This window comes from Acipenser ruthenus, chromosome 12 (genome assembly GCF_902713425.1).
Source record: "Acipenser ruthenus chromosome 12, fAciRut3.2 maternal haplotype, whole genome shotgun sequence".
Lineage (NCBI taxonomy): Eukaryota > Metazoa > Chordata > Actinopteri > Acipenseriformes > Acipenseridae > Acipenser > Acipenser ruthenus.
The window spans coordinates 33,485,791-33,512,765 of record NC_081200.1 but is presented as its reverse complement, the minus strand read 5'-3'; the positions used below and the strand labels follow the sequence as shown (position 1 = coordinate 33,512,765).

At 38.6% G+C, this 26,975-nt stretch overlaps 1 protein-coding gene across 5 annotated transcripts in view; it reads right to left on the bottom strand.

The window, feature by feature from the left end:
* LOC117417311 (astrotactin-1-like) overlaps positions 1–26,975 on the bottom strand; it is a 192,444-nt gene that overhangs the window by 25,871 nt on the left and 139,598 nt on the right. For all 5 annotated transcript variants that reach the window (XM_034029362.3, XM_059034897.1, XM_034029365.3 and 2 more), the window contains 3 exons: positions 14,947–15,215; positions 14,655–14,788; positions 12,303–12,454 (listed from right to left, as the gene is read on the bottom strand). In XM_034029362.3, coding sequence (XP_033885253.3) covers positions 12,303–12,454; positions 14,655–14,788; positions 14,947–15,215 — 555 coding nt within the window. The remainder of the gene's footprint in view (positions 1–12,302; positions 12,455–14,654; positions 14,789–14,946; positions 15,216–26,975) is intronic.

The following is a 26,975-nucleotide window of genomic DNA, read 5'->3' as shown; positions in this document are numbered from 1 at the left end:
CCTTATAGTGAGGGAGCACTGTATATATGAATATAATTTAGACCTTATATTTAACATCACCTAATCAGAAACTACAAAATGATATTGCAATAGTCTACCAGAAGCCATACTAGTAGTACAGTATTTCATGTTAGATTTCGAAAAGTCACATTTTTCAATTTTTGTCAGTTTTTTGTTATCTATATGATAAACTAGAAAAGCGGTATGTAATTTTGTGCATCAGGTTTCATTCGACTTTATAAGGCAAAAATAGTTCATTCTGTAGGGTGATGCAACACTTTTGGCCATTGCTGTAGAAAAAAGCTGCTGGCTCTAATAGAAAAAAAAGTATTGCCTCACATTTACTGGTTAGAACTTGATTTAATTCTCCCTCACACAGATCCATCATCTATTCACCTTGAAGAAAACCAAAGACAATTCAAGAGGTATTTTTTCCTCATAATTAGAAACATTCATTGAGGTCTTACTTTTGTCTTTCTGACAGATAGAAAAAAAAACTATGGCACGAAAACAAAGAATTTTTGAGCCCCCTGAATTTATTTATTTTTTTCTCAAAATGCTTGGTAGTTTTACAGAATTTCCAGATAGGGTGATGAGGACATTGTGTTCTTTGATTAAACAATAGTTGATGTTGCTGATGAAAAGTGTGAAGGAGATGCAGAGGCCAGACTATTAAATGTCTCAACAACCTTTTTGTTTTGTTTTGTTTATGGCAGTAAAAGATATTTCATCCTGTTACACAATATACATTAACATCTGTCCTGCTGGCATCAAAGTTATGGTATAGTTCTAACATACATTACTGAATTTATATATACTGTTGAGACTAAAACTTCATCCCTTTTTTATTGCTGAAACAGCTGGCATGATAGTCCTACAGACTAAAGTACCTACAGTAAGCCCATCACACACACAGTACGTTTCTGCACTTTATTGAGTGAACTGTAACATTTTCTTCTTTCTAGTATAATGAAAACCTTGCCTAGAGCAACTGAGGAGTGACTTTCTCCAGCTTTACTGAAGTACGCACAGCAGTGTTGCAGGAAGGAGCAGTGGCCCACATGGTGATCGTGACGGAGCATCTGGCGAGACTGAGTTTCACCCTCAATGTTGCCATAACCCAATTAATACTGGTGCAAAGTACGGTTTACTGGGTCTCCAGCTGGAATCACTTACAATGCAAGCCTACCTGTCGGATGACAGAGTGGCCGCCATTCACAACTGTCCAACCCTGTTTCAACAGGGATCCACAGTACAATTGGTGTTGTGCCAGAAGGGTCTGATGGCCACAGCTTCATCAGCCTTCCAGCTAAGGTTACTCCATCTGCGGCCGATTCAAGCATGGCTCAATGCCTTTCAGCTACATCCCAAATGCAACAGACACCGTTGGCTGACCGTGTCTCGTGTATGCTGGGAAGCCCTGCGCTAGTGGAGGCAAGCCTCTCACCTGCGCAAAGGCGTAAGGATAGGAGTAATCCACAGCCATCAGGTGGTGACGACAGACGCATCCAACTCGGGATGGGGTGTGGTCTGGACAAGCACAGGAGTCCGCGGGTCCTGGTCGGGTCACTGGACATCCCTGCACATAAATGCGCTGGAACTGCTAACAGTCCACCTCGCTCTCCAGCATTTACACGGACAACATGTCTGTAGTAGCGTATGTCAACCGCCAGGGAGGGCTTCGGTCCCCGGGGTTGCACTGCATAGTCTTCCGGCTGTGGACCTGGGCTAAGAGGAATCTGTTATTCCTCCGGGCTACTCCACCCTGGAGTAGTGAATTGGGCAGTGGACCTCCTCTCGAGGGAGGGTCCTCACCCGTCAAAATAGCAACTCCACCCTCAGGTGGTAGAGCGCATTTGGGAATGGATGCCATGTCCCCACTGACTCAGTGTCCCCAGGTGCTCATATACTAGTGATCCATTTTCTAAAGGGCGCTTGGAGGTTACGTTCTCCTAGAAAGCATGTCCTCCCCGAGTGGAGTCTAGATGTGGTATTGGAGGCTCTCACTAAGGCCTTGTTTGAGCCTATACATTCCATAGAGTTGAAATATCTCTCTATGAAGACAGCCTTTTTGTTAGTCATCACCTCCGCTAAGCAGGTTAGTGAGCTATAGGCTCTGTCAGTCCACAGCTCATGTAGGTGTGTTTAGGCTGATGGAAACAGGGTGTCGTTACGCACAAACCCTGCTTTCCTCCTTAACGTGGTTACGGCTTTCCACTTGAATCAATCAGTGGAACTAGAGGCTTTCCATCGGCCTCCTTTTTCGTCGTAGGAGGGTGAATTCCCTTTGCCCAGTTCGGGCATTGAGATGTTATGTGGACAGGACGAGAGCGCTGTGTCAGTCTGATGGTGAAAGGACTGACTGCATATACCAATGCCGACCTACCCTCACTTGGGAGGGTGGCTGCACACTCTACCAGAGGAGTGGCTACATCATGGGCCCTCTTTAGAGGAGCCTCATTGGCCGATATTTGAACTGCGGCTAGCTGGGCTACTCCGCATACATTCACCAGGTTCTACCGACTTAATCTGGTAGATCCCTCTATGCCTTCTTTAGGCACAAGGGTCCTTGAGGTTGCACCCTCGTACCACAAACATTAGTTTGGCGGTAACGAGGCTTCCCTCATCTGCTGTCTCTGCACACGCTCCCTCGCGACTGCTTTGATATACTTTCCCAAAAGTATTGGTTGTTGGTCGTCTTTGAATTGAAAGGGAATGGATGTAACACCGGTTCCATGAAAGAGAAGACGACCAACAAACCTTGCGAGGTCACATCACTTGCATTTACAGGTTCGATGCAAAAGAGAAGGTGATCTCCGCAGAGTGACTACGTATTCCCTATGTAGGCGGGACCGAGGACGTCCCCCGGAGGGGCCTATCGGTAGCTCTGGCATAAAATACCTGACCTGTTCCAGGCATATCCCAAAAGAAATGGTTGTTAGCCGTCTTCTCTTTCATGGAAAGGTAAATGCGTAGTCTAGGTCTCTGCTGATCTTTTTTTTAAAAATGTTCTTTTACTTATAAACAGAAACACACCAATTCATCACAAACACTACCTCCCTGTCCCAAATTGCAGAGAATATGACTAGTTTTGTTTAATCAATAGCAAGTATACTGTAGGTTATGGTGCACTTGGCAGGTTTCAAAAGAATAGACTCAACAAAAAAAACATCTGTCTTGAATTGCCCTGCTTGATGCTAACAAAAGATGAGAGATAGTCTGTATTTTGTATTATGTTAGTTCTTGGCACTCTTCACCTAAAGATGATTAACAGACTTAAACTCCAAATGGAAAATATTACCTTTTTGAGAGCAGTAACGGAAATAAAATCCTAATTGTAACTTTGAGGGAGTGGAGTTAATATCTGTCCACCTACCTTGGAAGACAGAAAAAGAATGTTCAATCTCCTTTCTTTTTCCAATGTTTAATCTTTGATTTTGGCGGTAAAATTAGCAGAGAGGAGCATCAATGGAAGTTGGACCTGGTAATTGTTCAGCTTTGTCTTGGTTTGTGTCTCAGTTGAGTGAGTTTTGATTTATTGGTGATTTGTCATGGAATATATCAAAATCACACATTTACTAATAAAAATTATAAATGTCAGAGTTATCTGGCGGCTTTCTAATAAAATAGTTTTATGAGTACACATAGATCAAGATATTCTGGTGACCTCAATTGTCTGTTATACTGGCTTCCCCAGTATACCCAAAAAAGCACAATAAATAGGGTTCCTTGAGAGCTTTTGTCATAATTATCTTCCATGGACTAAATGTAAACAAAAAATATCCACAGCTTGACATGTTTGTTTTGGGTCCAGTCATTTTTCTTGCTGTAGAGCAGTCTAGAGAACTACATCTACAGGAATGTGAACTGAGATCTAGATTTGAGATGTGCACTACTATGCATGGTGTCTCAATACTGTCCCAATACTTTTTGGGGGGAAGGCATTAATTTATAATCAGCACCTCTACTAAGGGTAGCCTATTCACCTTCTCATCTTACCAGGGAAAACAATTCACATAGAAGACACATGCAGATCGGTCCATTACACATTAGTTTAATTTGAAACAACCCTAAAGGCCTATTCACAACGGACACGATGCGATTTGTCCTGCGATAAAATGGTACTTTCGCTGCAACACTATCTTTCACACCAATGGCGACAGGCACGCACAATGTGATGGGTGACTCTCCTGATTGGACATTGGTCAGTTCCCTAACTGCCGTGTGACACAATCACAAATATAGACACCAATCCTATTTCTTTTCGCATTGCTTCAGTATCGCTCCAGTGTTGCATCACAGGCAGTATGAATAGTTTGTATCAAAACTTGTCGCATCGCATCCGGTCTGAATAGGCCTTAAACTACACATGTTGATAGGAGCATTCCTGGTTTAATAACAAGCTGAAAGAATAAATCAAAACAGATAGGAAGAAATCCAAAACAACAATTTGTACATACCAAAACTAAATGTCCATGAAGTTAGTTTATAATAATAAATTGGTTCTAAGAAATCAGCTGCATCAGCCAGATTTACTAAACCTATTTTTCTCTTTGACACTGGGACTTGAAAGAGACCTAAATCAGCCCAATTAATTTTCATCTGTAGCAGATCAAGATCAAAACTATTTCAATTTGAACTCTTTCAGAACCAGTTAGGATTGCAGGTACTGAAGGAAGAAGTTACCTAATGAGCGTTAAATGGAAGGATGCAAGAGACGAGTTTTAAACAGAGGACTGTGAAAGCATTATATTATAATGGAAATACTGGAGCAAGGTAATATTTAAAACTCCTAATAAAAAAATGCTGTTACCTTAACGCTATATTTTACACAATAAGAAGTGTACATTGCATAATGGCACATTGTATTTCTTAACAGAACTGGTCTTGATTTGCGTGCAAATGGAAAATCCAAGAAAACCGTCGTCATTATGGCAATTTCTGCTATTAAACCTCCCTTCGTGTGCGTGAATTATTTATTTTTTGCTTTTTTGAAGAATGCCAGCTGAAAAAACAAATGTTGGTAGTTACCATACATGACAAGGTGAAAATGCATCGTTGACTATACCCTTTTTTGGCAAGCAGATAATACATTAAATGACTTACTTAAGGGAATGTTTATGGAATAGTCAAAGAGCTGCCGTAGCTACCGAGGGAGTATTTACACATGGCCATTATTATTAGTGAACACTGAAAGCAAGTGTTTGCGCTGGCCAACTGTAATTATTCCTGAGGTTACCAGGAGGTGCCATTTGCTTATTTTTTTTGGTTTAAATGCAGTGCTTTAGATATTAAATATAACGGTTCCTTTTATTACTGCGATATTACCAAGGACAGATGTTGTGAGCTCAGAGCAGGTACAGTAGCCTACTTGGTTTGAAAGGTACTTGCACTATACTATGACACATACTGCATCTAATTCACTTGTGATGGAAGCTTCTTGTAGGAAAAATGCATGGCTTTAATTACAAATTTATCAGCAAAACTACAAGGCTGAGTGTATGTACCCTAATATTTGTGATTGGGCTGGATTTATGCTATTGCTGCATAATAAATGAATGGCTATCTGTTTTCTGATTGGTTGAAACAACCTTGAGTGTTTATAAACCGTGTTAATTATTCATGATTTCAAATAGAGTCACTCCATGGTTATAAGAGGGAGCAGGTCATCAAAGAGTTCCACAGCTTTACCAGAAGCAACTCAGGAGCTTGCAGTCCTATCTGTTTTATCCCAAAATAATGGTTTTGTTTAATTGTAAATCACTTTGAATAGTGCCCACTACTATAATTAAATAATAATAATAATAATAATAATAATAATAATAATAATAATAATAATAATAATAATACAAAGCAACCCCAGTAGACCCAGGTCATTTACATTCTCCAAATATAGTTTTAACTGTAGGGACATACATTATCTTGTGCCTCAAAACTTGCTTGTACTTTGTCTTTAAAATGAATAGCATCTACAAGTTCTGTTACAGTTCAGAAAGTTTAACTGAAAAATACAACAGATTTTTCCACATCTTGTTTTTTTGTAATATTTATAGGAGGTCTCATACAGCTCCAATGTTTTTTTTTCCCATCAGTTGATAGGGTAACACATTTGTGAAACTCTGTATATATAACATTGATTCAAGCCACTACATATTATAATATTGATTCAAGCCACTACATATTATGCCTGCTTAACTGTTTTAACATTTTCCTATTTAGTGCATATTATTTGCTTCAAATTATTCTTATCCCTGCTGTCGAGTTTTCTTAAATACAATAATAAGTGCTGTGAAGCGACACAGTGGGGTAAACGAAGCAGCAAGATTCTCCCAAATGTAAATCCTTAAGTCTTGGCAACGTTTCACTTTTCATATCTACCTGCCCGGCAGTGCCAGAACACTGATGTATTGCATTTGTAAAATAAACATTTTTCTTTCTTCCTTTCCATTGCTCGTGGTTGTCTAAACATTAGTCCAAAGTGTTATATCTAGGCAAGGGAGACTTTTTTTTTTTGTTATAGTAACCCAATAAAAACCAAAATGTGTTAAAAATAGCTGAATAAAATTGAAAAAAAAACTGCTGTATTTAGATTATAACAAGATTTCAGACAGGAAAATAATAGGGATAAAATATGCAACGTTTTTTGAGATGTTACAATGCACAGATTTCTTGGCTTGATGCCTTAAACTTGATAAGCTACCGTAAAACCTCAGTGCTATCTGTTCTACATGTTCTACTTGATTCTCTAGCAATAGGAAGTACCCAAAGCAAGGAGCATTTAGCCAGAGCATCATGTTAGACTACAGAATCTTGTACCAGAATTTGAACGAGAAACTTTAACATTTTAACAAAGCCCATAAGTATTGAGTAGAGGACCTTAATACTTATGGACATCACTGTATATTAATTGTTCAACATTTCAAAATAATATCTTAAAATACATTCTTAAAGAGCAATCAATTTGCAATGAACACACATAAAACTGGTAGCTCAAACTAGAATGAATTGAAACTCAATGTTTCAATTCATCACAGTTCCCAATCACGATTCCTGATATCATTTTGATTTCTCCTATTCGTGTTTCTGATAACCGCTACCATATGCTTGATATTGATAAAATATTTTTGTGATAGGACAGGGGTTTTGTTAAACCTTTTTTTTTAAACAGTACCCCTTTGGTTTCAGTTAAAGTACTCTTTGTAATTTTCACTTGACTGAATGGTACCACAGTTGCAATAAAAGGCAGAATAATGTGATTAACACTTTTCTTTTTTCCCATTTATTTAATATATAATTTTTCACAACACTCTGGGACTGACACGCTGCTGTTTTAAGATAGAATACCAAACAGTAGGCTTCATTCTTAAAACTTAATTACATGTCTCTGAATACACTCGTATTAGCTTTCTATTTGGCAAAGTCATTATAAATAAAATAATAGTCTCCACTGTAAATGTTTATCACGTTACCATTTACTTCCCATCTTAGCATAATTATGTGTGCCATTTAAAATGTTTACACCATCAAAAACATTAACCTCAAGATAAAACTATAATAACTACAATGATACACTTTTTTTTTTTTAATTAAAGCCAAAATAAAAATTATCTAAAGGGACTCTATAACTTTCTGTCATTTTGCGCTTTATGTAGACTCTTGTGTTTTCTTCCTTCGTTTTTCTTTTTCAAGGTAGATATTCAACCGGCCGCTATTGCTGTTACTAAAATGCAGTAAGTTATTTTCAAACTACTTTATCAGTGTGCCCCCTTTGATTTTTACAATCTGGGGAATTTAGCTCTCAATATATGTAACTGTTTGCTACCATGATCCAGATCTATGTCAAACATGCTTGATTCGGTTTTATTTATTTTTTTAACTATTATATTTAATCAACAGAAAATCCTTTGTAATTGTCAAAAACTTTACAATACATGTTTTTGCTTTATAGGTGTCATTTTTAAAACTGACCTCATTTATTTAACAGGAACCAGCTGTTCCACTAAAACCAGTTAAAACCTAAGGGGGTTCTCCCTACCGCAACCGGCACCTGCCATTAACTGCCGTTGGAATGAGATCGCTCACAAAAACCTGGGAATGCATTTTTTCCAGTCTCTTAAAAAGTCTTGAAGAATTACACAGTACATTTGTTCTTCAATGGGCATCTTTGGGTGCTTCTGCTGTGTTCTGGGAACCCCACCAAACTCATGTCATGTTTCTGAGCCATACTGTAGGAACAGCACTGAAGAGACCAGTGCCCAGCACATGGTGTGACTTATCTGTTTATACATTGGATGTCATGTCCCACTGACCCCTAAATAAACCCTGCCGTTACAGGGCATTAAAGTGCTCACAACAGCCTGGGCCTGGCAGCTGTTTGTTTTCATAGAGAACCTGCCTGGGCCAAGATGAATGCAACCACACTTCCGAATCAGTCAGCTTCAACATCTGGGACCCAGGGTATGATGTCAATTTGTGTGCCTGAATCACATTATGTCCTAGATTAGTGCATAAGTAATCAGTCAGGAGGATTAATTATTAATTATGATACTTTGCACTGATCTATTAACATTGGTGTAATCAGTGCACCAACTCTGCGAGTATTGGATACGAGTCCAGGGCTTGAATTTAATTTTTGTGTGCTGGGGTATTTCTCCCTCTGCTGCAGCCAATGGGGGGATTCCAAAATTTTAGGGGGGAATGGCAAACAAAAGGCACATTTGCATATAAAAATATATATATATATATATATATATATATATATATATATATATATATATATATATATATATATTTACTGCATCATCATTCACACTGTTGCTGCTTTCAGGAGATCTAACAGCTGTTCATCACTATGAGACAGCACACTCCATTGCCTGACGTGAAGTTTCTTTTTATAAAGCTGCGTTGTGTGTACTGCCACTAGAATGTAGACGTTTTGTGGGGGCTCCCGAGTGACGCATCCAGTAAAGGCGCTCCGCGCGGAGTGCAGGATGTGCCCTATAGCCTGGAGATTGCAGGTTCGAATCCAGACTATGTCACAGCCGACTGTGACCGGGAGGTCTGGTGGCATTGCTGTGGATCTGCAGTGCGAAAAATGGCGACTTGGCCATCGTTTGCCTAAGGCGGCAAAAATCCTTGTGCTAAGCCCTGCATAGAGAACTGTTCTGTATTGGTAATACGTTATTAATACATTTGATTAATTCATCAGCTTTACATTAAAAGAAAAATAAATGTGAAGGATAACGTTAAAAATTCCACTGCTTAAAGAGCGATATGCTGTTTTCACCAGCATCTTTCTATCAGCCTATTTCAATCTACAGTGTCTACTCAGTATATGCACATTTTAAAAACCCTTTCTGTACATTTTGAAAAGGCGAGTCTCCAATGTATATTGATGTCAAATAAACTTTCCCAGAAGCTGGAACATTTTGCACCCTCCAAGTCTAACCTAGAATTAGTTATAACAAGGTACAGCTTTTATGAGCAGCCTAAAGTTCACGGGCAGGAGCCAGGGCTGCTTTAAGAATATGGGTTAGTGTTTAGAGGCCTAGCCTCGAGGCAATGATGATGGCCTGCGGGCCAGGAGTGCTTGTTTTTGAACTGTTAGTGGCCTGTGGGCCCCGGGACCCCCTGAAAAACATACAAATCCTCTGTTTCTGCGGAGAATTCTTGGAGGCACTGCTTCATGGACCGGGCAATGCCCCCAGAGGACGGAAAGGTTCATAACCTGGAAAGAAGGAAGGAAAGAGAATCCCTGTCTCCAGGAGCCGCCCTCAAAGAGGTGAGGCAAGTCCTCCAAGGCCAGGCACTGGAGTGCGCCTGCAGGGGTATCTGAAAGATAGAGTGTGTTAGTATTTGGACTTTAGTATTTAAGGATTGTAGATGACTACAGCTCTTACTGGTACAGTGAGAGAGAAACAGCAGAGTCTCTGGGTGAGACAAGAAAAAGCGCATGATCTGCGAAAGAACAGCGTGGCCGGTGGTCCCCTCTGACTCGCTGCGGCGAGGACCCCCCTTTTAAGGAAGGCACGAGTAGCTGCTGCTGACTCGAGGCCGGGGAAGTGAGACTCACTAACCCCCAAAACGATGGACCACCAGCTCCCCGCAAGGACCGCATCTGTGAATACAAACAAGACTGCGTGCCAATGCGTAAACAAAAATCAGAGAAGAAGGACAAACAAGGACAAAGAGAGAGATGGTTAGTAAGACAGGCTATGTGCAACCCTCCGCTCAGAGGAGAGGAAAAAACCCCTCTTAGGAGGAAGGAGAGGTGGATACAGAAAAACTGCAGTGACGGCTAATGTTCCTGTTGAAGGGAATCTGCTGTCTATGCCGTCCAAACGGGTGTTTATGGCTGATAAAGCATCTGCAAGAGGTTGCATAAATTCTTTAATGTCTTGGAAGATTTTTGAGTGCAGTTCTGACATGGCTGTTTTGGCTGCTGGCAGCTGATGACCCGACTCTGAGGCTTCGGGCAGAGCTAGAGTGATGACGTGAGCAGAGGTAGCAGCTTGAGTTGTAGAGCAAGACTAGGCAGAGCGAGGTGGAAAAACCGGCTCAGCTGAAAGAGACTGACAGAGCAAATGAAAAAGATCAATTCTACTAGAAGCAGATGGAATATGGATTCCCTTGTCGAAAAGGGCTTTGAGCAGTTTGGATATCGGCCAGTCTTTGAAGAAAATTCGCTCGTGTTGGGGTTCTGACGGCGTTTCCTTGAGCGACGCGACTAGGAAAGCTCTGGGTCAGGGGTTGCAACAAAGGAGCAGGATGGCGCGGCAGATATCGAAATGTTCCGTGAATGCCCGGATTCGGAAGAAGATGAGTTAGGTAAATCCATGTTCGGTGTCGGGTCCGGTCTTGGTTCGTTAATGAAATAAGGTAGTCGTGCTGGAACTAGGTGAAAACTAAATCGGGAAGTCGTACAAAAAAAGTCAGAAGTCGAAATTGGAATCAGGCAAGTCAGACAGGCAAGGTTTCATTCACAATAATTAATTTAATATTCTTTCTGTCTTTCTCTCTCTCTCTCTCTCTCTCTCTCTACACGGGCAAAAAGCAAAATGCAAGAGAGAGAAAAAAGATTGTGACGTGGTTTAAATAGGCAGATAGCTTTGATAGACAGGAGAAAAAAAGGAGGAGAGGAGCCCTAGCTTCCACCCCCATTAACTGTAACTAATTTAAAGACATCTAAGAATCTCTGTTACGAATGAATGGGGCCAGCGACACAAATGAGAAAGCACAGTTAATATGATAGCACACGCAGTCTGTGCCAACAGCTCATTAAATGATGCAGATGATGAAAAACGAGCAAGGACATCAGAGGTTCCTCAAGCCTCCTTGAGCTCAGCTCCTCTGACACTTTGAAACAATGTAGCAGGATTAGGTCTGTCATTTACAAACCAAAATATTTTATGTAAATGGGCAACCATTAAAGCCTCTCTCTCTCTCTCTCTCTCTAGGAAATAAGTGACGGTAAACTGTTATAATACTTATAACAAAAATACAATGTACCTAAAGGGCACTGATATGTGGGAAAACTGACATTCTGTTTACTAAAAAAAGAACAATCACAACGAAAGCTCATTAGGATCAATGTTTAAACAACAACACCCTAAAACAGGAGTGATTCAGGTTGCAACAACAACATCTTTTGCACATTTTAATGCACTGCAAAGTTATGTGTGTGGGCCTGACATTCACTGAAACACAGTGCATCAGCAAAGGAACAAACAGCATAATTATATATATATATATATGTGTGTGTGTGTGTGTGTAAGAAATAACCCACGACAGGGTGTGCGGTAAGACAATTCTAGTCCCTGAAGTCCCTGAAGACTGACTTGATTCTAACATATATTTTGTACTTTTTTTATTTGCCATAACATTACATTGAACATTGCCATTTATAGTAACATTTTCAAGATTAAATGACATTTGTGAATTGAAAGCAGACTGATTTCCCACATCTGAGGGAGGATTCATGAACAGCCAAACACTGCACTGCACTGGCACTTGAGGGAGGGGCTTCCGAGTGTTTTTTTTTCAGGCTTTGCGGTCTTCAAGAGAAGCTGACCAATAATTTCTGAGGCTGTTTTCACACCGATGCTGGTAACCGGCATAATTTCCCTCGATTCTAAACCAGCATTAGATGATATGTGGACTAAACGACTTCCGTGTCAGTTTGCGCAGTGCCGCAGTCCTTTCCGTCCGTGGGGAGCACAATAGAATTCTGTCGAATTTATATATATGGAAGTACTATGTGATCCCCACCACCGGCTGCTTTTTAAAGATATTGACAAGGTTACCTGTCTCCACCTTCGAATGATCTGTCCTCTCCTTCACCTTCTCCTGGCTGATGAGGTAGTCAACAATCTTCACCCCAATTGGTGGTTCTGTGTGATCCCATTCCAAGACAACCAATGAGCTGCTTGGTTCATAGGCATGAGATAACTTTAACCTGGAAACATGACAACAATAAATAATTAATAAATTATACTTTTTTTAGTGAGTTTTAGAAATGTGGAGACAGAGCCATGGTTAATCAATAAACATACACTGTTTTTTTCAGTACTTGGATCAGAAGTGAGGTGCTCCAGCGTGTAGCCTACTACATATTTGATGTTCTTTATATAGTAACTTTGATTTATAAATCGAATTTATATCAAGTCTTTAAGAAATTCCATTGGTGGTTTTATGGTACAGCAAAATAAAAAGTGTATCACTTCACATATGTTATGATTGAAAGTGTTTGACTCGATCGCATCGACAGCATGGAATACAAAGCCTGGTTCTGTGTTACCGCTGTGTTCAGAACACTGTGAAGACCTGGTTCAATATCTTTAGCAGCAAGGGCCTCTCTGTAAAAGGAATGTGTCCAAATACCGCAAAGTGCAACCGCTTTTATTTTTTGCACAACACCAGAATGCTTTGCAGTCATTGCTGCCGCTCCATCAGTGCAATTAGTCCAGCTGATTTCTGCTGAAGTCATAAAATCATCTAACAGTTTGAAAATGTCTGACTGTTGTTGTCTTGAGCTCCTTGCACAACAAAAAGTCATCCTGTATTCCCTTATTCCACACATACCGAACATAGGCGAGTAAATGGGACATTTTAGAAATGTCTGTGGATTCATCGAGTTGTATAGCAAAATCATTGTCATGCAGCTGATCAATGCACTGTGAAACTATGTATTCTGACATAAAAGCAATCCGTCGTTTGACAGTGTCATTTGACATTGGTATTTTTGCCAGTTCCTTGGCATTCTGCTCTCCAAACATTTCCTTTACAATTTCAGTGGCACACGGCATTATCAACTCCTCAGCAATCATATGCGATTTTTTTTGCTTCAGCAATTTTCTGCACCACTATGTACAATGACACTACAAGCTTTTTATCCGTGGTAGTTGTGGATTTCATTACGGCTTTAGTACCAAGCAGTTCCTTAGCCTTTCGCTCAAAAAATGAATGTTGCTTGTTTGTATTTCATGATTGGTAATTCAACGTCTCTGTAATTTGAAGGGTTTCAAACATTCAGTGGACAGTACCTGTGCACAAATTACACACTGCGGTTGAGGTATATCTCCACTTCCATTACAAATAAAACTTGAAATTCAAGTAGCTGTCTTTGTATTTCCTTAATTATGCAGGGTTAATAATGGCTTTATGTTTTTTACTCACAACACCACCTCCTCGCTGTTCTTCAGCCCTTACGGTTGAACTTGTTGAAGGAAGTTCTTTATCATCATTCTGTGGGTTTTGTTGTTTTGATGCTGATGGTCGAATTGTATCCATATCAGGTATTTATTGTGTGTGTTTCCAGTGATTTTTTCCTCTGCTTTGTAATCTTTCGTGCTCCTGCTGAAATAGCCCTATTACACCATACATAATCTGAGAACGTGTTACCTGCGCATGCGTTAATTTGGGCACGTCTTTATGTCATAAGCATGTTGGGAAAATAACACATTCTCTGGTTTATTTTTGGAGGATCCCTTGAAACCTCCTCAAGGCCCCCTTAAGGGGACGCGGACTCCCGGTTGAGAACCCCTGATATAAATGATGATGATATAGTTTTTTTTGTTTTTTTTTTATGTCTGAATCCTAAAATTGTAGGTGATGCAAAACTTTTGGTCATAGCTGTAAAGACTTTTGGGCTCCTGCTGTCATGGAGGATAATGCTGCTGAAAGGTACACTGGGGGCCTTGTCAAATTACATTCTAAGCTACATGTAAACCAGCTTTATCAAATGGAGTCCATCTTTTATCACTAAAAAAAATACCATGACAGTAATGTGAAAAAAAACTGCACTGCACGTAAACCTTCCGACAGCTTATATAAAATATTGAAATACATTTATTTATGTTATTAATTTTTACATGTTGTAAATCATATTTAAATAAGAAGATGTTTGTACGCTACAGCAATGTTAATTTTCTGCATTGAACCTGAATGTCACTGGGGGTAATCAGTAATGGGTCAAACCACATTAGCAATGATATGTTTTTCTTGTTTTGAAGGGCACCCACTGGAGCAGATATAAAAGTGCATGTATATGCAAACAAAATAGCAATCTAAAATCAACACAATTAAATTACATTCATTAACTATAGTTACACCTTAAAGACACAAACAAGGACGCTTCAACACATGACGTTACATACACAGGGTGTGGAAGGGCTGCACAGGTAGGAAGTCCGTCTGCTCCGAAAGCACTGGAGTCACACCTGCACCAATCATTGATGACATCACCACTTCCTGAGCACCACAGCATGCTCATCATGGCTTTCTGCAGTGCCTGCAATAAATACATTGGGAACTGAATCATGTATTTTTACTTTTTATTAGCAATTGTTTCCAATGCACTGTTTGGCATTTTACAGTTGTACTAGCTTGCATTCAATCGTATAAGTAACCTATAGCCAGTATAAGAAGGTTCTTACTGTACTTCCTTACCCTCTGGGTTTCGTTGTTGGAGACCAGCTCATACAGAGGTGCTGCCTTAGTGATCTGGAGCAGCACTGGCTCCATGGAGCGTCCTGTCCCAGGGCTCACGTGGCACAGGTGACAGGACGAGGGGCACTGACCCTGACTTCCACAGTCCATCCGGACACCTGCCGTCATTCGCTTAGCACCCGAATCGAATAAGCTGGCAATATATGCTGGGAAAGTGAGGGTCTTGGGTTCCTTTTCTCGTTCTTCAGATTCATCAGAAGGAGAATTCCCTGCATACATAAAACAATTTTTCTGCAAATATGTTTGTGGTGTTGTTGTTTTTTTTGGTTGGTTGTTTTTTGTACAGTTTCTGAAGGTATAAACAAACACCCTCAAACACTAACCATTTTTGACAGTTGTGTGTCCACAATCTCAAGTAGGTATAAATGTTTTATATCTGCATAGACTTCTGCATCTTCTGCAGCATGTTTTTTAAATATTACATTTGCCCTAGTTACAATAGTTTAAAAGGACCAGTTTGCAGTCACTGAGATAAATAATTCCTGACTAAGCAGAATACACTGGGGATATTAAGAATAGATGTGTTTTTTTTTTTTTTTTTTTTAACACATTACAGTTAAACTTTACAATAACATTAGCTAACGAATCTCAATGTGTGCATTTGCAAAGTGACTTGTGAGCTTGTGCCATTAAAGAAACATTTTTATTATTCATACATTAGCACTTAGCACATGCTGCTGAGCTTAACAGACACATTTTAAAAGCTCAGAAAACTTGACTTTGAAAACCCTGCTTCTGAAGGTGGCTCTAATGGAATTGGAAAGTAGACAAACCATTTTGGCTAATGTCTTTAGTACATTAAATAATGTTCTGTCCTTTTCGGAAATCATCCCAAAAATATACTAGTGTATGCAATTACATTCTTAGTAGTTTTTATTTTTGTATTTGTTTTATTTTCTATTTAAATAAACCACAGACTACACTACTCATAGTGTTTGCATTTGAAATGCATGTTTATGCATTACACTCTTTATGTGCACTACGTGTCTCATGCAAACAGTAGTTCTGTGAACACCTAACAAACTGTTCCATGTACACCATTAAACGGACAGCCACGAAATACTTGTCACACTGGCGTACTAAACCATGGGTCGTAAAAGCTAGGGTAGTTATGTGAGCAATGAAGCTTTGTAAATTATCAGTTGTTAAATGTACTGCAACATCTGGTAGAAACTCACTGCCAGGCTGAGATTGAAGGGTGTTAATCTCAATGCTTCCTGCACATGAAGCTGCAGATTCATTGCTTAGGTCTGGACAGTCAGAGGTCTCTGCAGATTTTGTTTGATAAATGGTTATGGGACGATACTGGGTGCTACATTTTACAGATGGATGGTCAACTACAAACGATAATTCATCCTTTCTTTTGTCTTCTGTTAATCTATAGTATCTGTAGTATTTTATATTTAATTATATCCTGATGTAACTATCACTGACACTTATCTGCTCCGTTACTGAATCATATTTTGTCATATACTTGTACTTGCTAGAACTGAAGTCATTGTATTTTATCTTGCTCTTAATTGTATTAATACTTGTAGTGTGATTCTTGAAATGTATTTTTGTTTACGATTGTAAGTCGCCCTGGATAAGGGCGTATGCTAAGAAATAAATAATAATAATAATGGGGAAAGCTGACCTGTTGTCCTTTGAAAAACACTACAATAATAATGCTTTTATCTTCTCTTTTTACAAATTGGTGTCATCAACAAAGGCTCTCATTCTCAATGACACTTGTCCATGTTTTTTGTTGTTTTTGTAATACTAACCTACCTGAGTACTGTTGTATGTACAGAACCTCCCTCTTACTTGTGTCCCAAGTTATTTAGCAAATTATCTTTTAGTGTGCCCTTCTTTTTACTGTATTCAAGGTATTCAAAACTGATTTTAGCATCTGTAAGCCCCTGTGAATTGTCCAAAACAATGTGTTATTGAAAGCTGCCACTGTTCCTGAATTCACCATGAGTACAGAGCTGCAGAACGAAGGCTCCCACAGCGTAGCTCACACAACGTAGCTCACACAGGGAGCTCACACAGGGTAGCTCACACAGGGATCTCACACAAGGTAGCTCACACAGAGATCTCACACAGGGTAGCTCACACAGGGATCTCACACAGGGTAGCTCACACAGGGTAGCTCACACAGGGTAGGTTCTGCGTGCACAACTCGTAATTTACGTAGTGCTTCATTGACCCTCAACATCCCTATCACGTGACCATAATACCCCACGAAACTTAGGTTTAGGGTTAGGTTATTGTTGTGAAATAAACTTTGTTTTAGTACCTAAATTCATCATCCTTATCATGTGATCAGGCTGCAGCATATACTGATGACGTCTATTAAGGGTTGCACACGCAGCACTACTCTGTGTGAGCTACACTGTGGGAGCCTTCGTTCTGCAGCAATACCCCTCTCGAAATCACCCTCAACAGCTCCATAATTGTAGGTAATGGAGCGGGAAACACACTGAGCTCATTGATATAAAGCAAACCAAAGCAGAACAAGATAATGTTATAACGATAAACTAGCTGTGACTTGAGCAAACAGCTTATTTAATTTCCTTAATCGTGTGATCTAGTTGGATGACAATGAATTATAATCTGGGCCAATGCCATGTAAAAGTAATACTCAGCTTAACAAACCATTCCCAAGATATATACTATTCTGTATCCAGCCTGTCAGTCAGTCAGTTACAGTTGTACCTTTTGGTTTCAATTGGGAAACTCCCAGAACTAATATAAATCAGGATGTCTAAATTGGCATAAAATGTGTTGATTTTTTTGCTCACTAGATGGCACTGAGCAACCACAAACCTTTTTTAAACTCTACATTTTTCTAGAGGAATGTACTTGCTAAGATGGCACAAATTAACACTGCTTGTCAGCCACAAGGTATCATGCTAGCCATCATTTGGTAGCTGGAACACTTATTCTTTTAGAGTCAGAGGACTGCCCCAGAGAAAAATAATATTAACAATGCACTGATGGGGGGGTAGATCTGCACAGCATACCTCTTCTTAAAAATGCAGCATGGTAAAACCAAGGTCAACGGCAGGTTTGCATTTCCATGCCTGCTTCTTAATCATGCCATATAATGATTTCAGTTGACAGTTACAGAGTTATGCTATTGCATTACACCCAGTTAGCCTAGGATTACTGTAATACCATTGTAAGTATCATCAATCATAATTTCCATAATTTTTTTCAGATTAATTATATCAAGGGCAGACTCAATTTCCTTACACCTATTCATAGGGGTGTTGCATTTTTAGATGGGATATAAATGCTTTCCGTCAGTTCCAGGAAGGAACGTAATTTAATTTATCACTATCCTAAGTCAAAATATTTTTTTTAAAAGTGAATTACAGAAACATACCGAAATAAAACATGTAAATGCAATTACTTTAGCTAAAAACATGGCGTGAAATATTTATTTACAAGTTCCAATAGCACTTAATCTTCCAATCTGCACTTGATTAATCTCGGAACTTTCATCTGATTCCTTTAACGCTAACTGACAGCTCCTTCATTCAATCAATGCAAACTCTGATTTCCAGGGACACCCCATGTACTAAAGCCAGAGATTAAATTAGAGATGCTTGAATTCCAGTTGATTTAAACTGAACTTGTTTTTGCATATTGCATCCTTTAAATTACTTAAATCTAGATTCACACATCATTTTACATGATGTATAAGGAAAATATAAGAACTGTGCAAAGGAGGGTTAACATTGTATTTATATAGGATAATACAGTAAGACATGCTTGCTTATATCATGCAAGCCCAAGGATCTGTCATTAACAGTGCCAAATAATAAAATCTATAATTGTGTACAATTATTTATTACTAACAGTGCATTAAACGCCAAAACCACCTGTTATGTTTGGTGCTGTAGTTTTTAAAAGCTGCTATAATTACTGTACTGTACAGCACCATAATTATAATGTTTTCCTAGAGTAAAATGGAATTACTGTAGCTTAGCAGCCTTTTAAAAAATACCACATACCATAAAACTACGATAAATAAGTGCAGTTATTTAATGATCATGTTACTTAAAAATGTGTGTAGATAGTTTCAGAAAGCACAGAACTTGGAGCTCAGACATCAACACCCTAAAACTCACGTAGGACCAACTTGACTAATAACTTGCTCTATTAAACCACGAAAAAATGCACATTCACAACCTTACATCCAGCATTGGTTATTATTCATACTTTGCAGCATTATAAACTTTTGGTTGGGTGAAAAAACCCTCAAAAACCTGTTAAGATTTTAATTGGGAAAATCTATATTTATCAGGGAGGCAGGTGGCTTTTGAAAGGGTTCAGGATCCCACCTGAGAGCTGTGATTGAGGCAGATGTTTAAAAAGAGAGTATAACACCATATGTTTGAAAATTGCATTGCATATATGCATTAACTTATATATATATATAAAATAACTAGATTGTTTTATTTAACTATAAACATATTTTATTGTGTTGTATTGCATGAACACTACTGCATTTCAAGGGTGTCAAAAAGTATTTAGGTGGTGTGTTCTGTCTGAAATCTGATGGAACACATAGGGACTGGAAGATGAGCAAGGATGCAGAATACTACCTGAAAGAAAAACAGCTGCAAAATGTATCAGCTGGGGGAATAGTAACTGTGGACAAGACTGTTATCCAAAAGTCTGGTGAATATGCTTAAGTAAGTTCAAACAGTGTAAAATATTAAGAATATCTGCACAATAATGTCAAAATTAACTGTGCCTCACAAATAAGTACATTTCTAAAAATAAATAATGTGATATCTGTATAATGTGAAATAATGTATAATGTGATATCTTGTAACAATTGTAAGTTGCCCTGGATAAGGGCGTCTGCTGAGAAATAAATAATAATAATAATAATAATAATAATAATAATAATAATAATAATAATAATTTCTATGAATGATCCCACAAATGTATGTTCTTGTAATGTTCTTGATTCTACAATCACATTTTCAAAGATGACCTCTCCTAGGTGTGTATTGTGTATTAAGTGTACACAAACATTTCAGAGCTATTGTCCATCAGAATTTGTTCAGTCAAGAAGTCCATGCAATAGATTACTTATTAAAACATAGACTAGACAACACTACTACATTATACATAGTTTACACTACATTTGTTGTCCTTTGGCTTTGGCTGCCCTCCCCAGTTAGTCAAAGTCAAAAGCAAATGGAGGCTGGGGAGAAGGAGGCGAACTCTGGAGCACAGTGGGTACATAATGAATTCAGGTAAGATATAAATGCTGATCATTGGACGCATTGTTTATTGAAGGACAAATAAGATTATTCCACTAACTAGTTGAATAACGATTATTCAACTAGCTATTCCACTAACGATTTGATCTGGCAGAGGAAGTGCCTAAAATATGCTTGATGTTAACGTGATTTGATCAAAAGTTAAAGTGCGTTCCCTGCCAGAACCATCGCTTTGCTTAATTACTGACAATTGTATTTTGGAAGTAAGATAAATTTGGACTATGTGACCTGAAATTACTGCCCTTGAAAACGAGTACGAACAATCACCCCAATTAAAACACAATCCTAGAACACTTACAGTATTCTGTCTGTATGTGATGGACATTGGGGTTGTTCACTTAACTTTTAAGGTGTTCCCCTTATTCACAGCACAAATTAAGAAGAAGGCTTTTGGGGAAAGGCAAGGTGCTGTGTAATACATTTTGAAATTCTGCACATGCCACCTTGCTAACTTTGTTACTGAAAAGCAATGGCATGAATCAATGGGAAGGAAATATCTGTAATTAAGATGATAAAATGTGTCCCCTTAATTACTGTCTGACATCTGAGCGGCTCATTAAGCCGAGCATAGAGTAAAAAGGCAATTAATATTTATCAGCAAAAACAGATAAACTGTCAACGCTTCTATTGAGACCTTGCCGTTTCTACACAGTAGGAATTGGAATTCCTATTCATTTAAATGTATTTATACATGGACGTTGCTGAAGTATATATCCCTTCATTTCCCCCCAAAAAGGCCTTGCTTGTTTCTAAAGAGTTACTTGTTTCTAAAGATTAACCTGCAAGCAGACATCTGTGATTTACATTATATTATACATGGAATAATTGGTGAGAGTATGGTGACTTGGAAGACTAAAAATAGCACATTGTGCATTTTATCCACCTCGAAAAAAAACCAAAAAAAAACCAAAAACAAGTGCAATACGTTCTTGACAGCCCATCCTTTGAGTGCACAGCCTCAGCCCGGGAACACACAAGGGCAGAGTTTGCTGACGCATCCCCTGGTACTGTGGGTAAAGGTGCTCAGGTAGGAGTGATGGAGGATATCTGTGCCGGTGCTGACCTATTAACCCTGAGAGTGTCACCAGCTTTTCATCTGTCATACTGCAACTTAACAGGTTAGAAAAAGTTACTCATTTTATAAATGTTTAGAGGATTTGTGTGTGTAATAAACACATTGTTTTTGAAAGGGCCAGGCCATAAATTATTTATCACTTGAATATAAATAGGAAGTGTAGCTGAAAGCTGTTGAATTCAAGTGACATGTGAGACTACAAGAGTGGATCGGAATGCAATGGTGGGGACAGATATAGAAACATAAATTGTATTAAATGTATTAGAACCAGGCTACCTTTAATATACAGTCAGGAGCTCAATGCAAAAATACCCAGGCCCTCCTCTTTCCCTTGTGGTGTAAATAGCAACATTAGCTAAAACCGCATCGTCAACACACAATGGTTTATTATTATTCATTTGAAAATGCTATTTTATTTTTGTGTTTGTGCATTAAATTGATGCAGCAGTGTAAAAGGTACCACACAAAGTTGGCATCATTGTATTTATGTTGCTCTTAATTGTATTATTACTTGTACTGTGATTCTTGAAATGTATTTTTGTTTACAACTGTAAGTCGCCCTGGATAAGGGTGTCTGCTAAGAAATAATAATAACATTATATGGGATGGGACCAGGTGAACAGCAGCGAGCCAGGTCTGAGGGAGTGTCTTTCTCTCTGAGCTGGGGCTCATTACAGTCACCAGTTCTACAGCTACTGCAATCCTCCAAAGTCCTAATTAATCAGTTTCTGAGTGCATTGTTAATTTCTGTAATTCTGTGCTTATAATACATTTTGAAAACAGAGAGGGGGGTAGGGATTTTGAAGTCTGACAGGCTTTTGTTTGATTATTTAATTTGTGCAATTATTAGATGTGATTGGTTGAGCCTTGGTCTATTTAGGTCCACACCCGCACAGGTTTCCTCTGGGGTCCCACCTCGCCCAGCTGCATAGTGGCTAGGCTACTGTGCAACAAAAGAGGCTAACTCTAACCCTGATAATGATAATCTTTGGTGAGGAAGTAATACCGTTAGTCTATGCATTTGATCATACCTTAAAGTGTAGCTCAAAGAATAACATACAATATAACATTATAGTCTCAGTCCTAGATTACAGGCACACTCACATTTCTTAAAAGATTGTGTGCTTCTGCAACATGGAAACTTAACAGCTTCTTCCTGCCCTGTGCTGGTAAGACACTTTATAAACAGTCCTACTCTGAATAATATTTATTTTGGCCACAATCAATGACTTATCAAGCTTAAATTATATATATATATATATATATATATATATATATATATATATATATATATATATATATATATATATACTTCCATTGACTGAATGATAGGGGAAAAGGCTATCAAGTACATCTTACATTCACTAAAGTGCCAAAACTTGCAAGGAAAAATGATACAACAACTATAACGCTGTTACTGATGTAAACTTATCCTGCCTGTGATGCGGTGCTATCCAACTGTTCGTCAGTGCAGTTAATGAGTTCCAATGGAGCCAGTACAAAGGGGTGATTAGATTGCCAGTACTGATTTATGTGTGTATTCAGCATGCTGAAATTCCCTAATGAAACGTTCTTGCTGAGTTGTAACTTGCTGCAAGGATATTATTGTCATCTCTAGAATTCAGCCATGTTCCGGAATCACTCTGATCTTCAGCCTGCTTTGTTATATGTTTCCATTTCACCTTGAAATGCGCCTGCAGGCTTCACTACATAGGTTACTTGTATTTATTTAGCTTGTTGAGGGTGCATGTTATTTGCTATAATCAAAACAATTCTACACACCAGATATCTGACTGAAAGCCCAGAGGGTTTAAATAAGTGCAATTCAGCAGTCTATGACCGATACGTTTATTATACAGATACTTGAATAACTGAAAAACATACTTTATTTGTTTTATTACAACTGTATACTAAACCACATTGCTTTAAGAAATGCAGTTGATGACTAGAAAGATATCAAATGTTCCCAACACAGACATTTTATTTACAGTAACAAAGTGGGATCAGGCTAGTGGTTAAAGTGGTACATGAAGTGAGTTTGGTGGTTAGGGTATTGCCTGCCAAGAGCTCATTTTCAGTGCTCTGCTTTTCAGACGACAGTTTACAGCATAAAACTCACAATTAAGCCTATTTTAGCACAACTGGATATTTCTGCTGAGGAGAGGCCAAGGACTAGTAAACAAGTGTGGTTTTTCAAATCAAGATTGATTTCCATTGCTTTGTAGAGACTATCCAGTCGCTGCTGCCAGTGTTGTCCGTACTTCATTAACACATAATTTACAACTGATCATAGTTTTCAGCCAGATTCCAATGTAGGAACATGTTTCTTTTTTTGAATTTCCACTTTGTTTTCGCATTACGTGACACACTATAATAACTTCTATAAGTAAATATTTATTACGTGTGTTGTAACAGGGGAGTACTGTTACGTGTGGGTATCCGCTGAGAGAACAAGTGAGAGACAGAGGGTTTGACGTTGAAACACCACTCAGGTATCCAGGTTTTATTAATTTAGCAGCAGTCAGGTGCAGTAGTATGTGGCCGCCACTAGGGTACCAGTAATAGAATCCCTAGTGCGGAACAACAACCACACAGGTGTACATAATACAAAACATAAAACCGAAACACTGTACAAAAACTAGAAAATAAAAAGTGGCCAAGCACTACTCCCACTAAAGGGGAGGTCCCACTTCAGGATCGTTCTCCTTGCATAAAATAAATAAATTTGGGAGGGATTAAAATCCCCTAAATGAATCCCGACCCTAAAGTTCTAACAATTATCCTGGTTTGATCCACACGGGGTGATAACCCTTAGCTCACCCTTGTTCCACACACAGTCGTGAGGGCTGTTCTCTTTCACCTCCAGACTTGCAGAAAACAAAAGCACAGCGCCCACCTGCCCGCCCGCTCTGCCCCGCCCCGCACAGCCCCGCCCCGTCAGCCCGCCAACAAAGAACCAAAGAAGAACAAAGAAACTGTTTTTTTCTTTGCCTCAGCCCTGCCACATGTGTGTATAAAGTATTTACTGTGTTCAAATCAAACAGATTGGGATGCCTGCATTGGTTACTATAATGAATGATACATAAAAAAAGGTTTATTCTTTTTAAAAAAAACTTCAAAAGGACATTTTTTTTTGTATTCAGAAAACTGTCCCGTTTCTATTGCTCCAATATTCTGATTTAGGACCAGCAGGCCCTGTTATGTAATATTAATAAAATAATTAGTAGCAATTGACGGAAACCATAAGACAGCGATTCCCTGTGTAGATGGTTTGCATCTCTCTCGCTGTCTGCCCAGTGGAAAAGGAGCTGTCAGTAGCATTTTTACTCCTTTTCCCAGAGAAGCCTCCTGCAGTTTCTGTGGTGGAATGGTGCCAATTACACCTGTCAGTTTCCCCCCATACTGCTTCAATCCACCCTCTCAGCGTCCTCTCGTCCTGTCCTAGTGAATTAACCGACAAATTAAAAATAATAATAATAATAATAATAATAATAATAATAATAATAATAATAATAATAATAATAATGCTTTAATGTATTTTTAATACAATTTGTTGTAGTCATAATATACGCTAACAGGTTAACTACATGGCCATCTGTTTGAACATCCAGTATCAGATTGTTTAAGTGTGGAAATTTGACAGACAGTTTGAATATCATACTTAATTGGTGTTTGGCAAAATCCCCAGGTATGACAATGACTGACTGGGAAACAGTTGAAGTTGTCTGATAAGGTGAACTTCACTAGCTGGCAAAGCTCCCCCAATCTATAGGACTGGGGGAAAAAAAAAACTGTACCTTCAATATCCACAGTGTTTATTTGGTTATTACATGATGATCACATTAGCACCAGCTTGTATAACAAACTCATATTACCGGTATTAGGATTTTGCATTGCACATTTGTCTTCGTACTGTTATGCAGAGGCATTTCTCTTTGCTGCTAATTGCTGACCCCTGATAATTTAACTATTTACACATCACTGCCTCTGCCATTTAGAGCTCAGAACACCATTTGTAAAACTGAAAATGTTTTCACTTAATTTATGCATAACATTATTTAACTGTTCATTCCTTTGTTTTCAGTTATATCCCATATAGAAAGCAGCATTCCACCCTCATCTCTCTCTGCCTCTAGCCTCTAATGTCCTTTTCAGCAATTTTCTGCCAATACAAAGAGCCCCTAAACCTCTCTATAAATACATATTTATTAAATAAACAAACACAAATGACAGGTGAAAACCTTTTAAAAAGAAATTAGCTTCAGAATATTAATTTTGATTCTACATGAAGCTGCACGAAACAGTAATGCAATTATAATTGTGATGCTCTTATTACATTCAAAAGTGGTCCACTGTGCCACACGGTTGAAAACGGCACATTGACAAAAGTTGGAAAATCAAAATTTGGGGTAAAGTTTCACAAAAAGTTAGGAGTTTGCGTTCTTTCATCAGACTGGAACCAATGCCTTCTGTTACTTACCCTGGATCTGCATACTGTATCTGTGGACAACTGTGCAAGGAACATCAAACAAGTAGGTAGGTAACATTTGCAGATAAACTCCAAAGAAGCGGCATAAACAATTCTGCTTTAAAATCCCAATGATCTGATAAGCCCACATTGTTTTTCAATTGAAATCTAACTACATGTCCTTGTTAATGTATTGATGGAAATGATGTGGAGAAAGTAATGACAACCTTGGCTCAGAATATTAGCACATTCAATTTAAATTGAACACACAAACACTATGTTCTCTTTGACAGTGTTAAGGCTGGACATCAATCCCTAAATGAAATGTCTAAGGCAGCAGAAATCGTTTGACATTTGACGTGCACACTGTGCCTCTATAAAGTCATTGCAGGATTGATATCCGAAAAGTAATGCAATGATTGGCAGCTTATTGCCAGCCAAAGACACTTAGGCATAAGTACTTCATAGATGGAATATAATGTGTCTTACTAGTCCCTTGTTCCTCACCATACTTTTTCTCCAAATTGTGGAGCTTGTTCAGTTTAGAGAGGATCATAAAAGTGTTGCCCTATCTACAGTATGCATTTAAACTGTAAATTACCATTTAAAATTGTGGCCCACTGCCTTTAAGAAGATGCCATTTCAGTTCTAAAAGGAGCTGTAGAATAAAATGATAATGTCTTATCTTGCAGCATTCCGTAAACATGTTCCAATGGCCTCAGTCTAGTCCAGGTTCCTTTATAGCTGTAGGTATTTGGAATCTGAATTGCTTTCCAGTGCACATGAAAGGCAGAAGACATTGCCTTTGAGACTATAGACAGTCTGCTGTATTTTTCCTGGTGAGATGTGATTTCAAAATATAATCAATCCTGCAGGGATTGAACCCATAGCACTAATTAAAAAGTGAACACTGTAAAAGGTGCTTGACATCTTCTCAAACTAGGTATAAACACATAAAACTAACCTGGTTTATATTATGATTAGAAAAAAAGTGGCTTCCAGGCATTTTTACAGTATCACAGTTCTGCACACCACAGAATACCAAGTCTCCCCAGTAGATGGCAATCTAGTAACATCATTAAAGTAAAGAATACCTAACAAAAATACCTAAAATCATTCGAAGAGCTATTGTTGGTGC